This window comes from Podarcis raffonei, chromosome 4 (assembly GCF_027172205.1).
Source record: "Podarcis raffonei isolate rPodRaf1 chromosome 4, rPodRaf1.pri, whole genome shotgun sequence".
NCBI lineage: Eukaryota > Metazoa > Chordata > Lepidosauria > Squamata > Lacertidae > Podarcis > Podarcis raffonei.
The window spans coordinates 4,126,437-4,143,033 of record NC_070605.1 but is presented as its reverse complement, the minus strand read 5'-3'; the positions used below and the strand labels follow the sequence as shown (position 1 = coordinate 4,143,033).

Below are 16,597 nucleotides of genomic sequence, written 5' to 3'. Positions count from 1 at the left end.
TGAAAAAGACTCTCCTCCCTGCAAGTGAGGGGAGTGGTTGTGGGCGGAGCCGAGCCCCGCCCCTAGCAGGGGGCGTTAGCCCCCTCCCTCCATCTCACCTGGCTGGCGCCCACGCCCCTCGGCAGGCATCCAACCAGGTGCCTGAGAGGGGGCGTGTTCAGCAGCCTTTTGCTGCGGCGCCAGCCTCTGCCCGGCCTCATTCTTCGCAATTGCATCCGGGATTGGTTGCAGCCGTGAGGGTATTGGCGGTGAGCCTTTGGCTCGGGTGGCGGTTAGGCATTGGAATAATGTGTGTCGAAGAGCTAGGTGTGGCCATCGCCTATGCCTTCAATTTAGGGGTATTCCGTTAAAGGAATCTGGCGGTCGTGTATTCTGTCCGATGCCTGCTTGGCGGGAGGCCATGGCACGACCCTCGGTGACATCAGGGGTGAGCCTATAGTTGGATTAGCATCAACAGGCTCCACCTACTGGTGAATAAACCCATTTGCTTGAGAGATCCAATGTCTAAGCCAATACCTTTTCACTGCTGTAATCAATAAAGTTGTGGCCTTCCATTGCCCATTAACCTTATATAACGTGTCCTTGTGTATTCTTTCCACATCGCGGGGGTCGGGTCCTCGAACCACAAATAACACATGTTGCATTTTGTTTCTAAATTACTTGTGGTATTCTAGCACTTTGGGAGAAACATTCTCAATAGTGGTCTCTGCTTTACACTTAGCGGGAAGGTCAAATAATGAGTGAAAAATGAAGTTTGTTTTGTTTCTGCCTTTTTTGTGTGTTCCCAGGTGTCAAAGCTAGCTCTCGTCTGGTCTCACACCTCCATCATATCACAGCAGCAGCAATCCCTGGTGAATCCCTGTAGGGCTTTCATATTGACCATGTCACCTTGTAGTGGCACAGGTTTGGGCATTTCTTGAGAGAGATGTCTTTGCCTTGGCCTTTCCATGGGATTATTATTATTATAGGCTCTGGTCTTCCACTCTAGGGAAGTTGCTCAGTTGTACCTAAGGAACCAAAAAGCTAATTGCAGCCTGGATACAATTGCCCAATTCAAACGGAGTCCAATTAGAATTTATATAGCCCCATGGTTCTCCGACGTGGAGTTCCGGCCCCACCTGGTCCTTGGACGCATCTTTGGCCTGGCGCAGTTACTCCATCAATAGTTGGTGCTGAGACTGGAGCTCCTGGAGCCAGTCTGTCACCATGGGGACCGCAGATGCTGGCAGCAAGTCCGGGAACAAACGCGGGTGGTAACCGTAAGTGGCCTGGAACAGAGTCTGCTTGGTGGAGGCATTCACCTCGTTGTTGTAAGCGAACTCCTCCAGTGACAAGTGGTCAACCCAGTCTGGAGGTACTCCAGGTTCCGGTGGTCTGTTCTCACTTCCACCAGTTGTCTTGCCCCCTCAGGATGATGGCCCCTTGCGGTGATGATAGGTCCTTGCGGTTCCGGGGTGCTGCCCATTCCCAAACTGCTGCCACTTTCCCGGGATGCATCTGCACCCCATCAGGGGAGAGTTGGTGACCAAGGAAGTCCACTGGCCGCTGGTGGAACTTTCACTTGCTGAGCTTAGCATACAGGCGTTGCTCCCGCAAGCGCTGCAACATGGACCGGACATGACCCTCGTGGCGAGCTGGGTCATGGGAGTAAATCAGAATGTCACCTAGGTACACCACCACATACTTGTCTAGCAAGTCCTGGAACACGTGGTTGATGTACCGTTCAAACAGGGCAGGCGCATTGCACAACCCGAAAGGCATTACCAGGTATTCAAACTGCCCATACCGGGTCCCAAATGCTGTCTTCCACTCATCCCCAGCTCGAATCCGAATCAAACTGTAGGCCCCCCGAAGGTCCATCTTGGTGAACATCTGCACCCCTTGCACCCGTTCCAGCAACTCTGCAATAAGGGGCAAGGGATGCCGGTCTAGTATGGTAATCTTATTCAGGACCTGGTAATCATGGCAGGGACAAAGCTCCCTACATTTCTTAACGAAGTGTACTGGAGCGGCGGTGGGCGTGGTAGAGGGCCGAATGAACCCGCCCTCCAGGTTCTTGCGAAGGAAGTCCTGCAAGGCTTAGTGCTTTGGCTCCGTAAGAGAGTATAGGTGGCTCACAGGCAGGGGCACCCCGGGCTGGAGGTCTATGCCGCAGTTGAAAGACCAAGTGTTCATTGAGCACTTATTGGTACTCCTGGTAATCAGTGGGGAGCATTGACGCAGCTTCCCCTGTGGGGGCGGCCACTAGCGTCTTGGACCGAGCATGGGGACACGGGTTTGGGAAGCATACAGTCTGATTGACCCCGTCAATCTGAAGATTGTGAGACTCCAGCCAGTCCATCCCGAGCACCAGGGGAAACCGGGGCATGGGGGCAATGTCCAAGGTGCGCACCTCCCGGGGCTGCTGGTGACACAGGACCAAGGGCTGAGTCTCCTGAGTAACGGCCCCTGAGCGCAGGAGCCGTCCGTCAATTGCCTCCACCTGTACCGGTTCTGGCTTGTCCTGGAGTGGCACCTGATGATGGGCGGCATATAGAGTCCATATAGGAGCGGGTTGCCCCTGAATCTACCAGAGCTTGGGTGAGAATCCAGGGCCCGCCAGGGGGTATAGATGCACCGGAACCATGAGGTGTTGCAATTCCACTGGTGAGGGCCAATCATGCGATGTCTGGGACCCCAGGTAGCCTGGGCCATCGGCTACTGGGGTTGGCCATTTCCCTGTGGCTGGCGTTTTCTCAGGACAGGATTGGGCATAGTGCCCACTCCCACCGCAGTATAGACACAGGTTCCCCTCCAGACGCCGAGTCTTCTCTGAGGGGGAGAGGCGAGGCCGCGCTGCCCCAAGCTGCATTGGCTCCTCCAGCGAATTGGCTGTGGCCGTGGAACTGCTGGGAAGGACCAGAGCCGGGAGCCGGGAGTGCTGGTGATGGTCCTCCAACGGATCGTCTATCTGCAGTCTCCGTTGAATGAGGGTGTCCAGAGTGGTGGGGCGATCCATCATGGCCAGCTGGTCCAGTATCTCATCCGAAAGCCCCTTGAGATACTGGTCCTGAAGGGTGGAGTCATTCCAGGGCAAGTCCTGTGCCAACAGCTGAAATTCTGTGGCGTAGGCGGCCACTATGCACTTGTCCTGTTTCAACTGCTGAATCGCCTCATTGGCTTGACTCCCCTTCTGAGGGTTGCCGAACGCGGTTTCCAGATGGTTGCAAAACCCTGTATAGTCTGTCAGCAAGGGAGAGTCTTGCTGGAGCAGCGGCAATGCCCACTTGGCCTCCCGGTCCTTCAGCAAGCTGTTGAGGAAGTGCACCTTGGTTCGGTCATCGGGGAAATTCCGGGATCGACCCTGAATATACAGCTTTGTCTGGGCAAGAAACATGGGAAAGCTGGCCGGGGACCCATTGAATTTCTCTGGCAGGGCCACGGGTTTTCCTGAGCCAATGCCACCAGTGCAGCCGCCTGGTCAGCCATGGCTTCTGGTTCCTCCCGAACGCACCCCAACGAAGGGGTGGAGGATTACCGGACCCAGAGGCAACCTCAGCTTTCTCTGACGGGGCTGAGAGTGGAGCACCTGCAGGCAATGGGTCCTCCATCACCTCAGGAGACAGAGCAGACTCAGCTGGTGCCTGCACCTGAGGATCCAGCACAGGTGAGGACCCTTCAGGCTCATGCCCCAGCCCTGGCTCAGCTGGTTCTGGAGGCGGGGAATCCTGTGCAGGCTGGGATCCCTCAGGTTCAGCATCCAAGTCTGAATCCCAGGCCATCACACCTTGTCAACAATGTGGAACTGTACTAGTCCCCAATTTGGACTTAGCAGACATTTGGTCTTTATGAATGAACTGATTTATTGGGACTTCCATCTATATTATTGCACTTTATGTGTTGTTTATGTGCAAGATAAACATTTGATATTGTGATAAGAATATATAGAAGAGTATTGTTTATGGGAATGCACAGCCGGTTACCTCTTGTGTGTTTGTCCATTCCAGGAACAGCATTCCTGACCCAGATGTTCACAGGAAGTCCCTAAGATGATTTCCCTTTCAAACAGGATACATGAACCTAGGCCAGTAGAGTCCTCCTCTCCGGCAGACAGACAACCCCTTCTTCTTCTTTTTATTAATGATTTTTATTGAAATTTACAATCACCAACCAACCCCCACCACCAAAACATCACATCTTATTACATGTATCCTACTTTGTGTTTCATAGATCCATTAGCTTCCGTCCTTCCCTTCCATCAGTTTTCCTATTCCATTCTATAGTTTAAGATTCTTTAATTATAAATTATACCATGACATGAGATTTATTTCAATCCTGCCAATGTTTTCATATTTGTACAATTCTCCTTCCAGACTGGTTGATAATTGTCATTAAAAAGATTTATATTCTTTGCCGTCATCCAAATTCCCAGATACTTCCCCTTCTCCAAAGCCCCTCCCTCCCCCACTTCCCCATCACTCATCAGGATGGCTTTGGACGTCTCTTCCTTGGAGCACTTCAGGGTTCGGATCCCCCTGAGCTCAGCTGCCTGGCAATTCTGAATCACCTCCGGCAGGTACAGCTGATCTTCCTCCAGCAGCTGAAAGGCAAAAGTCATCATCAATTTCCTTTATTCGACCGATAGTCAGAAATAAAACATTACACAATAAGTATAAACTATAACATCATAGGGGTACATAAATAAGGTAGGGCCACAGTACTAGACCTCTCACAGATAACCCACATCAAAGCAATCAGTTATACGATTCCGACACTTGAGTGCCAGGAAAAGGAATTTAGCCACTGACAAAGTTGTTTTCCCAGAAGACTTATTTAGCAGATATGCTGTCTGCTTTCCTCTTTGTCGGGAACTGAGCTGGGGTAAGTGTGGAGTTATAAGGTACTCTCTTAAATCGTTGTAAATGGGACAGCTCAGTAAAATGTGCTCTGTGGATTCTACCTCACCCAATGCACAGTGGCATAATCTCTGGTCATATGGGACTCCTCCATATCTTCCCTTCAGAACCGCCGAGTCAAGAACATTCAGTCTAGCCGCAGTAAATAGTCTGCGGTATTCCACGTAGTGGATATCCGCCAGGTAGCAAGCTGGAGCAGCCCGATACAACTGCTCCCCCAGAAAACAACCCAGGTTTCACACGGGCTATGTCCTCCTGCCTGGCAATATCCCTTAATCTTTGAGCGATCACCGCCTTTGCGTGGCTATACATCATGGACTCTATATAAAGGGAGGACAACCCGCACTTCTGCACTTCCTCCACTATCTCCCCTTCCCATGGAGATTTAAAGTTATCCCTCAGAATTAAGGGGGCCAAACCCACCGGTCTGAAACAGAGCTTGAGCCGTAGCCATAACTTCGTTTTCAGGGCCACATACCTAAAGGCTTGACAACCGGTTTCCAATCTCATGATCGCGCCTGCCACGGAGGGGGGGATCCTGAGTATGGCCCTGAGGAATTGGGTTTGGATAGATTCCAATTTTTCAAAGTTCCTACGTGAGCCCAAGGCAATGCCCACCAGCAGAAGAGGGAGGACTTTCATTTTAAAGAGTCGCAAGGCAACTTTGACAGTTTGTGCCTGTTTCTTGGAGTACAGGGTTCTAATCACCAAGGCTGCTTTGGATGCGTTCGAGGCTATGTATTCTCTGTGCGCCCAGAAGGACCTATTTGATCTTACAACTTGACCCAGGTATTTGAAGCAACTGACCTGCTCTAAAGGGATACCATTAATTGACCATAAATTAGGTTTCAGTCGAGCAGCAAAGACCATTATTTTGGTCTTGGCATAATTTAGTTGGAGCTCGTGTTGGGTCTCATATTCATGAAGAGCTCGAAGCATCCTCCTTAATCCAATGGGGGAGGTAGCTAATAGGGCGGCATCGTCCGCATACAGTAGGACATTCAAGGCTCGTCCTGCCAGTTTTGGTGGATGGAAATCAGCATTTGCCATATGCACCACTAGCGAATTAATATAGAAATTAAACAAAGCAGGGGCAAACAGCCCTGTCTTACCCCCCTAGTGGTGGCAACCAGATTGGAGACTAGCCCCTTACCATCTAGCCTAATCCTCAGGAGGGTATTTGTATGCAAATTAATAATCAGCAGGAGAAGGTGGCGATAGATGTCGCTGTCAATTTTGTCCATAGCTGGTTCCTGGGAATTAGATCAAAGGCCTGCTTAAAGTCTATAAAGGCGACGTGGAGGGCTTTTAGGCCATTGCCAGTGTACTTGGTGGCCAAGTGATTTAGGATTAAGATTTGGTCTGTTGTTGATCTTCCGGGGTGGAAACCCGCCTGTTCCTCTGCAATGATATTGTTGCTTTCCATCCAGGTCGTTAATTTGTTAAGTAGAAATCTTGAATAGATCTTCCCGATAACATTTAGCAGGCTAATTGGTCTAAAATTGGCCGGGTCTGTGTGCGGCCCTTTCTTGTGAATTAACACAATCAGTGCAGAGTTCCAGCTTGGAGGAAATTGTGCTGTTTTGTTTATATAAGTAAAAAGAGCTGCTAGGGCTGGACACCACCAGTCCTTATTGGCTTTAATAACATCTATGGAAATAAGATCGTCTCCGGGTGCCTTGCCCGCCTCAAATTGGCCTATAAGTGTTTCCACTTCAGAGCAGGTAACAGGATCCCACTCAGGCAAGGGGGCCAAATCTAATCTTCCTCCACTGGCAGCGTGAGCTGCATATAAATCTGAGAAGAAGCTTTCCCAGGTGTCAGCTGAAATTTGGGGTTCTATCCTTGACAACGGTCTACCCAGGTATTGAGAAATTTGGTGCCAAAAGGAGGAGGGATTTCTATTTTCTGCAGCTTTTAGAAGGTTCTTCCAATCATTTCTTTCTGCCGCAAGCTTCTTTTCCTTTAATAGTGCTTTATACCTTCTCTTGAGGTTCATAAGGTTCATAAGGTGACTGCTAGCTGCGGGGTCATTTGATGCCCTATATGCCAAGAATTCATTATATAGGTTGTTCTTGAAGTGTCTACATTCCTCGTCAAACCACTTTTTATGAGAGAAATGGTTACTATTCATTACCGGGGCCTTAGCCAACGAAGGTTTTAGCAGTTCTACTAAATTGTCATATATTGGCAGTGGCTCAACTGCCTGAATAAGGGAGCCATATTGTCGGTCCATTTTAAGGCAGTGGGCCTCATCTGAAGCTGGTTATTTGTAATAGGCACACAGGAATAGGTAGCCAATTCTCCATCCAGGATCAGAGAGAGTTCTAATGGAAAATGGTCACTTTCCAACCTCGTTACCACCCTAAAGTTGGAAATTTTGGGAATTAGGTCTACTGATGTCCAAATAAAGTCTATGGTAGAGGCTCGGGAGCCTGACCAGAAAGTAAATTCGGCAGGGTAATCAGAACTGAGAGCTCCGTTTAGAAGGTGAAAATTAAGAGCCATCAAAATTTGTCTACATTTAAAACCTGTGTATGTAGCAACACTGTCTTTAAAGTTCCTGGGTAAAAGGTCTGAGGTTAAAATGGGTAGTGAAGGATATTTATTATATTTAGCAAATAATGATTTATCAGAGTGAGACAATCGGCCGTTGAAATCTCCTGCAACTAGGAAGGTGGCTTCAGGATATTTCTCTAGGAGAGTTTCAAGAGTCAGTTGAATTCCCCTCCATCTTTGGTCCACCAGGTTTTTCTTATAGGTTGGGTGCAAATAAACATTAACCACCACGAACACTTCCTCCGCTGTTTGTAGCTTTACACCCAGCATGGATGACGACCGGATGTCGATTTGTTCCACCTGCAGATTTAAGGCCAAAGAAACTAAGGTAGCCAACCCACCTTGTGGTCTACCAGGTGATAGTGAATTCTGTTGTGCATTCAGGTAGAAGCCTTTATACCCTGATAAGGAGAAGCCCTCACAAGCCCAGGTCTCTTGCAGCAAAAGAATACGACTGCCTTTTATGTAGGCGACAAAAGATGGATCCATCAGCTTAGGTTTAATGCCAGCTACATTCCAGGATAAGAAAGTAAGTAATCTCCTGGTCACCCCTTCGAGTCATGCTGGGCCTTGCGCAACCAGCACGGCAGAATCCACCTGGGGATGCATGCGGCGAGGGGGGGGGGCAATAGGCTGGAAGAAGGAAGTAATTGTAGCTTGCTTACCAGGCAATTTCCGAGCACCACTTACCGCAGCAGCAGCCATGGATTGAGGCTTAATTATTGGTAGCTGCAGGGATGGATTCTGGTGCACGGGAGTATCACTTAACGACAGGTCCATAGACTCTGCATTTAAAGTATGCTCTAAGATTGAGGGGGGTGGGCCTTTTGGATCTGCGGTTGCTGTAGGGAACATGCAGTGTAAGGCAGGTGGGAGGCATCCTTTTCGGTTTGCCTCCAAAAGAGCATTCAGTCTTGCCACAGCTTCCGAGTTTGACCAGAGGCTTGTCGAATCTTCCACTGTATCCTGCCCGGGCTTGACATCCCAAGGCCGTGTACAGCCAGGTTGCAGATCAGAGGTCGTTAAAACAGGTACCACTTGGGCTTGTGTAGACTGTTCTACAATTGGTGAGGAATTCATCTTATTTACATGAGCATGATCTTCTGAGTTACGGAGACAGAGTAGCAACTCATCCAATCTGTCCGTTATCTCTGTTCACTCCAGTTTTGGCAATTGGGAGAAGGATAGAAGTAACTCACGCTCCGTAGAATTCTCCAGATGTATAGCCTTTGTCAGTGGAGGCAGGGGGGCGTCAATCCAGCTGATTAGATCTGCGGCCAGGGGAGTTGGGGTCGTGGCAATTGGCGGACCCTCAGACTTGTCTGCTTTCTTTTTGAACAAGCAGTTTGGTAAGAGGGGGCAGATCTTGGTATTGGTAAAGACTCTTGTAGCAAGGATTCCATAGTTAATTAGAAGGCTTCTTGAGGACATAATAAGTGCAGGGAGCTTTTTGGTTTTAAAGGAGAGCAGCACTCTCTGCCTCTGAGGTCTGCTGCTAATATGGTCAGTATGCTTCAGGTCAACAGAGCTAGGGATTACCCTCAGAAGCTCCGCTAGGTGTCTCCTTATATCACTCTTAAAATGCCAGTTTATCACCTTGCCTCTAAAGGGGCAAACCGTTAGGCAGATTTTGGTAGCTTGCAGCAGCAGTTTGTGAGGAGGTGCAAAGTGTTGTTCCTTCTTATTTTGCTCACTTGGCTCACTTTTCTGATTGCCAGCAACTTGAGGAATTATACAGGAGGTATGAGGTAAAACGGGTGCTCTGGGCATTTGTATGGGCTTCATCTCAGGTGGTACATCAGGGGAACTGTTTTTACCTGTTAGGGATACAAGCGAGATAATCTTCTCCAAGGATCCTCGGATGTCTTTTATGTATTTAAAGATATAGTCCACTGTTTTAGCGACTAGGTCTAGAGTAGTCGAGTGTTCAAATAGTATCTCATCAATGCAGCTTTCACGGGCTCTAGTGCAGTCATTCGAGTGGATACCAGTATTATTATTGCTTGAAGGTTTAGTAGGCAGGTTATCAAAAGGTTCTTTCACAATGGTTTCCTCGTCATTCATCTCTGCTAGCAGTGTGAAAGAGTTTGAAACCGGAATATTAAAAATATCCTTTGTACTTTCAGATTCACTAATTTTTGTTTGTTTAGCAAGAGGCAGGCATCTCAGTTCCTCTGTGTCGTCTAAATCTCTGGAATCTCTGGTACGTTTCCCAGTTCCTTTCCCACAGGCAGGGCTGTATAATTGCTTAGTCATTTCTCTCTTCATGCAGCCGCCCCGGTTTCAAGGTCAATGGTTGTCTCCCTGATAGAAAGAGGCGTCCTCCTACTTACTAATTTAAAACTAAAACTAAAAAACTAAAAACTAAAGTTAAAAGTTAATAGGTTTCTATACTCATTAAAACAGTCTTAAAAGATAAATCAGGGAGCTCACACTCACGCTGACTAAGTGCCGTTCGCCATCTTTTTCTCTGTCGGGTAAATACCCGAAAGGCAAGTCAGTCTGTCAGTTCCTCACAAAGGGAGGGCTTCTCCACATCCGAGAGAGCAGAGTGTGGGGCAAAGGAGGGCAGGTCTGAGTCCCTGCTCTGGTTCTCCCCAATATTCACCTCTGGGGGAGGGATGTGCAACCGCAGCACATCTGCAAATAGAAGGACATGGGGACAGGTGAGTCCGTCCCTGAGCACCTGGCAAGGCTATTCCAAGAGTTTTCTCCTGGATTCCAAGTCCTACTGCAGGGGAGGAGGGACATCCGAAGCCTTGAGGGCCAGTCCTGGCCTCCTTCAACCAGAATGTGGCTCCCCAGGCCAGGGGTAGGCAAGCTTCTCAATCCGGCCTGCGGACAATTCGGGAATCAGTGTGTTTTTACATGAGTAGAATGTGTCCTTTTTTCTAAAATGCGTCTCTGGGTTATTTGTGGGGCATAGGAATTTGTTCATTCCCCCCCAATATAGTCTGGCCCCACTACATGGTCTGAGGGACAGTGGACCAGCCCACGGCTGAAAAAGGTTGCTGACCAATGCCCCAGGCTAACAAGATGGTCAATCTCCGGTTCCACTCCACCCTTTTAAAATTAAAATAACAAAATATATCCCATCTATCAGAGCATGTAAACGACATGAGTGGAAAGACCCCTGTGCCACTTACAGAAATAGGACCACACTTCCTTCTACCACCTTTAAAGTAACAAAACCAAATCGACCCAAGTCTGCCTTCCTCCACCAACCTGAACTTCCCTCTTCAAGCCAAAAGACAACACTTCCCCATCCCTGAGCGAAACCCCCTGGCCTTCCATTGGTTGAGCCGCCACCACGCCGGTAGCATTTACCTCTGCGCAATGCAGGGACTGACTGAGCGGGTGGTGAGATGCTTTCAGCCTCGGACACTTGGTGGGCTCTGAAACTGCCGTGCAGGCCAGATTCACGACCCTGGAGGGCTGGATTCGGCCCGCGGGACATAGTTTGAGGACCCCTGGTCTACACTGACTGGCAGCAGCTCCCCAGAGTTTCATGCAGGGATTTCGTCCAGCCCTTGCAGGAGATGTCAGGGGTTGACCCTGGGACATTCTGCATGCCAAGCAGATGCTCTAGGGCTCCCCATATTTCCCTAGTCTTTCAACGTTATGCTATTAGCAACCGTGGAGATTCTACCTGCCTCTTTCGAAAGGAGAAAACTCACCTGATCAATTTAATAAATAATAATAATAATAATAATACATTTATACTCTGCCCATCTGGTTGGGTTTCCCCAGCCACTCTGGGCGGCTTCCAACAAAATATTAAAATACAATAGTCCATCAAATATTAAAAGCTTCCCTAAACCTAATAACAACAACCATCCATTTCTGGAAAGGGAAATGGCATACTTTTGTATATTAGTATAAAAAGCTTGCATAAGAAGGTATTACTCATTTATGATGAGAATAGGATTTATTTATTTTGAACTTCGCTGGATTCCTCCTTGGCAGCCAGTGCGATTGTTTCAGCAGGGCTAGAACTCAGGACCCGCTGCCTTGAGGGACATCTAAGAGCTCTTTGGCAGGGGAAAGGTCTCCCTGGGGAGGCGGTGAACTCTCCTTCCTTGGAGGTATCTAAGCAGAGATCGGACGGCCATCTGCCATGGATGCTTTAGCTGAGATTCCTGCATTCCTGGGGGTTGTAATAACAACAACAGCAACAACAACAACAACAACAACAACAACAACAACAACAACAACAACAACAACAATTTATTTATATCCCGCCCATCTGGCTGGGTTTCCCCAGCCACTCTGGGCGGCTTCCAATCAAACACTAAAATACAATAACCTATTAAACAGGGCTGCCTGTTTGGGGAACTAGACCCGGCCCCCTCTTGCTTCGGGTTGGACTAGATGACCCTGGGATCCCCTCCTATCTCTCCACTCCTGAATTCTAGGAGGAGCTTCCTTGCCTCCTGCAAAGCCACTTTCCCTGCAAGCTCTTCCTCTGGTTTCTGGCCAAGGGAGGGAGATGCTCAGAGTCCAGCCAAGAGCCTCACCCCCAAAAGGATATCTGGGCATGGGCGTAGCCAGGGGGGCAGCTGCACCCTAAATCCATAAGAAATAATAAAAATCTGAGAGAGGGCTGAGCTGGAGGGACTCGGCTTTGCAAGGGTTAAAGGGAAGTGAGCTGCCTTCCTAGAGAGGACAGGAAGCGGGGGGGGGGGGCAGGTCCTCCAGAGCCAAGGCCCCTCCCTCCCCAGTCCTTTCCTGCTTCGGTGTCTCTCCTGCAAGGGCTGCCTCGCTGCCCCCTCCTGGGATCTGGTGAGTCTCCTCTCTCTCCGGGATCTGGTGGGGGTCCCAGGGCTGCAGCAGGGGAGGGGGCCTGGGGGGCCTGGTCTGCTCCTGCAGGGGGGGGACCCCAAGTCAGGGAGGAGAGGGTCCTGCCATGGAGGGGCCAGGTCTGCCGCGCTCTCCTTCCTGCAGATCAGAGGATCCCGAAATAATTTGACCCTCCGCTGCCCCCCCTTTCAGAAATGACCTCCCTCCTTTAAACAAAGGAGTCCCTGGGACTTTAACGCAGTGTGACATCGCTCAGCCTCATTGCACAACAGAGGAAACATGTGCAAATGGTTTTCCAAAGCTGAACGAGGAGGTGGACTAGTCCCCCCCCCAAAAAAAAACCCCACAGGGAGGGTTGAAGTTAAGGTGGGAAAGAAAGGCCAGGAATAAAGAGAGGGATCCCAGCCCAGAGTCTGGCTGCTGCATTGGGGACCAGTTTCCCAGTGTCTCCCAGGGCAGCTCCCCACGGAGGCCACTGCAGCCATCCCCTCGCACCCAGAGCAGGGCATCCCAGGACCACATCCTCTCTCTCCCAAAGGGATTGTTGCTGGCAAAGCAGCCGGAAATGGGCGCTGCTACTCCCTGAGCCTCCAGGGACCTGGGCATCAGTGGCTGTGTGTGTGTTAAGCTGGCTAACAGAATAATAGTAATAAATTGCCCGCCTGAATTTCAAGTGAGACGTATTTGGCCCCGTCCACTTTGCTCTCTGGGGTTTTCCAGATACATACCTGGCCCTCAGAGCAAAGAAAAAGGGACCCCACTTGCTGGAAAATAAGACTCCAAGATGGTTATCACCAATGGAAGCTAAGGCAGTTAAAAAGCTAAATATGGAGTCGAAATGGCCAAGATATTGGGAAATCTTGGAAAAGGAAGGGGACAAACTGAGATTGCAGAGTTTCGAAAAATTAAAAGGGAAGGTGAGAGATTGGTTACATTATCACCAAATAAATGAAATGTTTAAACTAGACAGAAAAACAGGCTTCCAGGTGGAAAAATCAAAATTAGAGACTGAACTGTTAGAATCCAGTACTAAGAATTTGTCAAAAATGTATAATCTGCTGCTGAAATGGAACACACAAGATGAAATGGTTAAATCAACTATGATTAAATGGGCTCAGGACATTGGTCATAACATTATGTTTGCTGACTGGGAAAAGTTGTGGACCACCGGGCTGAAGTTTACGGCGTGTAACGCCTTAAGGGAAAATATAATGAAAATGATTTATAGGTGGTACATAACCCCAGTCAAGCTTGCAAAAATCTACCATTTGCCTGATAATAAATGTTGGAAATGTAAAGAAAAGGAAGGTACTTTTTTTCACCTCTGGTGGACGTGCCCGAAGATTAAGGCATTCTGGGAAATGATTTACAATGAACTGAAAAAGGTATTTAAATATACTTTCACCAAGAAACCAGAGGCCTTTCTCTTGGGTATTGTCGGCCAGGGGGTGTTAAAGACAGATACAACCTTTTTTATGTATGCTACAACAGCAGCTAGAATACTCATTGCAAAGTACTGGAAGACACAGGATCTACCCACACTGGAAGAATGGCAGATGAAGGTGATGGACTATATGAATTTGGCGGAGATGACGAGCAGAATCCGAGACCAGGGAAGAGAAGCGGCGGAAGAAGAATGGAAAAAGTTTAAGGAGTATTTAAAGAAACATTATAAAATTGGTGACAGTTAGAATGATGTTGGATTAAAATAAATGGTTACTATCAGTAAGGGTTATGATAAAGAGAATAAGGGTGAATATTATAAATCTATAATAAAATAAGGCAAGATTTCGCTGAATAACTGTAAGAATTTGGAATACAGAAACGGGAAGTAAGGGGAGGTCGAGGAAGTAAGGTTTACAAATTGGGTTATGAAATGGTACTTGTTTTTATGTTTTATTTTTGTCTGATGTTTGTTTATGTATGTTTTGTTTTTGTTATATTAAAAATTGTTTAATAAAAATATTAAAAAAAAAAAAAAGAAAAAGGGACCCCACCCCAGGAGTCTGTCTGGAGAGCGACAGAGAGTCCAAGTGCAAGAAAAGGAGACAGAAGCAGCGGAGTGGGTGTAGATGTGGGGGGCAACTCCTGAGGACCCCTGGATGAAGACCCCCACTAGAACCAAGCATCCATTTTTCACAAGATAGAAACGACTCCTTTGTCAGTAGGTTCCGACGTCATCAGTTGACTGGAAGGATGGAGAAACCAGGTTGATTCATCTCTCAGAAATCCCTTCAGTTGCCTCCACATTTTGCATTGCTAGAAGGCTAGAGACTTGTTTCTTCTCTTTCAAAAAGATAGCTCATGGTCTGGGATGTGGTGCAGTCATGCTTGCTCAGGGAACCATTTCCCCCCCGTCCTACAAATTCTGTAACAGAACAATGTATTTGCTTTGTAGGATTTGCTAGAGCTTCTCATTTAGACGGGCAGAACTTGGCAGAAGACCAAAGGGTTTCTTCCTATCTCTCAGAGGCTTCCTGAGAGCACAGATGGATGAGGAAGACTCAGCTGGCCCTGGAACAGGAAGAGGCCATGCAAGCCAAACTGGGAGCAGTGGGGGATTCTGGGAAAACTCTGTGCAGAAGATCCTGGGTGAGGAGGACACCCTCCGCTCAGAGGTGCAGAGCCAGCAGTTGAGGCAGTTCTGCTGCCAGGAGGCCAAAGGACCCCGAGAGGTTTGCAGCCGACTCCACCACCTTGACCATCACATGGCTGAAGCCAGAAAGGCACACGAAAGCTGAGATGCTGGACCTGGTGATCTTGGAGCAGTTCCTGGCTGTCCTTCCCCTGGAGATGGAGAGCTGGGTGAGGGACTGTGGAGCGGAGACCAGTTCCCAGGCGGTGGCCCTGGCTGAAGGTTTCCTCCTGAGTCAGGCAGAGGAGAGAAAGCAGGTGAGAGAGACTTTCCTCTGGATACTCCCAAGGGGCTCCAAACAGGACAGAGAACATCCCATAATGGTCTGCTGATGGCCCATCCTTTTTCTGGGAAGGCATCCATGGAATGAGATCTCACACCCTTCAAGTCTTTGTCATTCTCTTTCTAGTATTTCTCACCATTCTCTGTTTTGAATCCTTGTTTCTTTCTCAGGGAAAGGATCTCTTTGCAGAAATGGACCTGGATTCCTGTGAGGCAGAGAGGCCTCCGTTGGACACCAGAGAGAGGCCACTGGGTAAGGAGGAAGGTGGTTTTTCTCCACTGGTCTCATTCTCTTTGTTTCCCAACTCATCTGAGGGTTCTTTTCATCTTGTTTTGGTGGGAGACCGTTGGGAACAAGGGTCCAGAGGAGGGGAGATGTATTTCTGCACAAACAAACATATGAAATGGGCACAAACGTCTATAAATGCTCTCAGCAGGTAAGTCCTTCTCAAAGGCCCATCTGTAGTTAGAGATGCCCTGTTTCACCTGTGAGAGAAGCAGGCACTCCTGGCGTCCTGCTTACCTTTTTTCTTTTGCAGGTGACAGAATGATGCCGGCAAGACCTCCTGATCCGCCTTTTCATGGGGGCAGAAGGGAAGCAGCGGCTGTGGAACCAGATCAGGTCAGGGAAAGCTGCCTTGTGGGGACAGAGGCCGAGGGATGGAGCAATGTCATGGACTGGTTGGGCACAGAGGAATGGTGGGAGGAAGCAGCCGGGGAACCAGGAAGGGAAGACGGCTCAGAGCCGAAGGAGTGGAGGTGGAGGAAGGATGAGCGGTCAGATGGAGAAGAGGGAGAAGCCTGGGAAGAGGAGGTGTCAGAAGCTGAAGGGGTAACAGGGCTTAGTGAGCTGGGAGAGTCTGTGGCAGAATGCAGTGCAGAATCAGAGGCAGAAGAGGAAGGAGGCAAGTGGGAGAGGAAGGTCGAGAGGCAGAGGTGAGTCAGGAGAAGGAGGAGCCACCGGTGGCTCCCTCTCCTTCTGCCAGAAGCCACCCTCCCTGCTTGTCTCTCAGAGCCAGGAGACCCCCTGCAATGCAGGAATCTCTGCTAGATCATCCAAGACAGATGGTCATTCAAAATAGGCTTATTTTATTCCTGCAGTGCAGGAATCTCTGCTAGATAATCCAAGACCAAAGAGGTTTATTTTATTTCTAGATTGATCACTGAATGCAAAAATTGGTTTCTAAGCAGTGGACAAATGAGAACAAATAGTGGCCTGGATTCACCTAACCAGCCCCATCGGCTGCAAAATGGGGCCTGCCTCCACTTCCTCCCCTTCTCCATGCCCCCATGAACCCCTCGAATTTGGCTCTAGTTCTTAGGAGGGAACAGCTCAGGAGGAGAGGAGAAAGTGGATCCTTCCATTGGGGAAACTGGAATGCTTGCCTAGGCAGAATGACTTGAATAACACAAGGTGGAGTACAAC

At 48.8% G+C, this 16,597-nt stretch overlaps 1 protein-coding gene across 1 annotated transcript; it reads left to right on the top strand.

Annotated features, from left to right (window-relative positions):
- Positions 1-12,029: 12,029 nt before the first annotated feature.
- LOC128412152 (zinc finger protein 24-like) lies at positions 12,030-16,225 on the top strand. The gene is made up of 4 exons (XM_053385016.1): positions 12,030-12,236; positions 14,653-15,146; positions 15,343-15,424; positions 15,711-16,225. Exons 2-4 carry the CDS (start codon positions 14,997-14,999, stop codon positions 16,109-16,111), a joined length of 633 nt encoding a protein of 210 aa, XP_053240991.1. The 5' UTR covers positions 12,030-12,236; positions 14,653-14,996; the 3' UTR covers positions 16,112-16,225.
- The last annotated feature ends 372 nt before the right edge of the window (positions 16,226-16,597 follow it).

Bases quoted from the DNA above. Each gene is read 5' to 3' on its own strand.
- LOC128412152 (XM_053385016.1), top strand. From the start codon at position 14,997: ATGCTGGACCTGGTGATCTTGGAGCAGTTCCTGGCTGTCCTTCCCCTG. The intron at 15,147-15,342 runs GTGAGAGAGACT...TTTCTTTCTCAG, and splicing joins AGGCAGAGGAGAGAAAGCAG to GGAAAGGATCTCTTTGCAGA. The intron at 15,425-15,710 runs GTAAGGAGGAAG...TTTCTTTTGCAG, and splicing joins CACCAGAGAGAGGCCACTGG to GTGACAGAATGATGCCGGCA.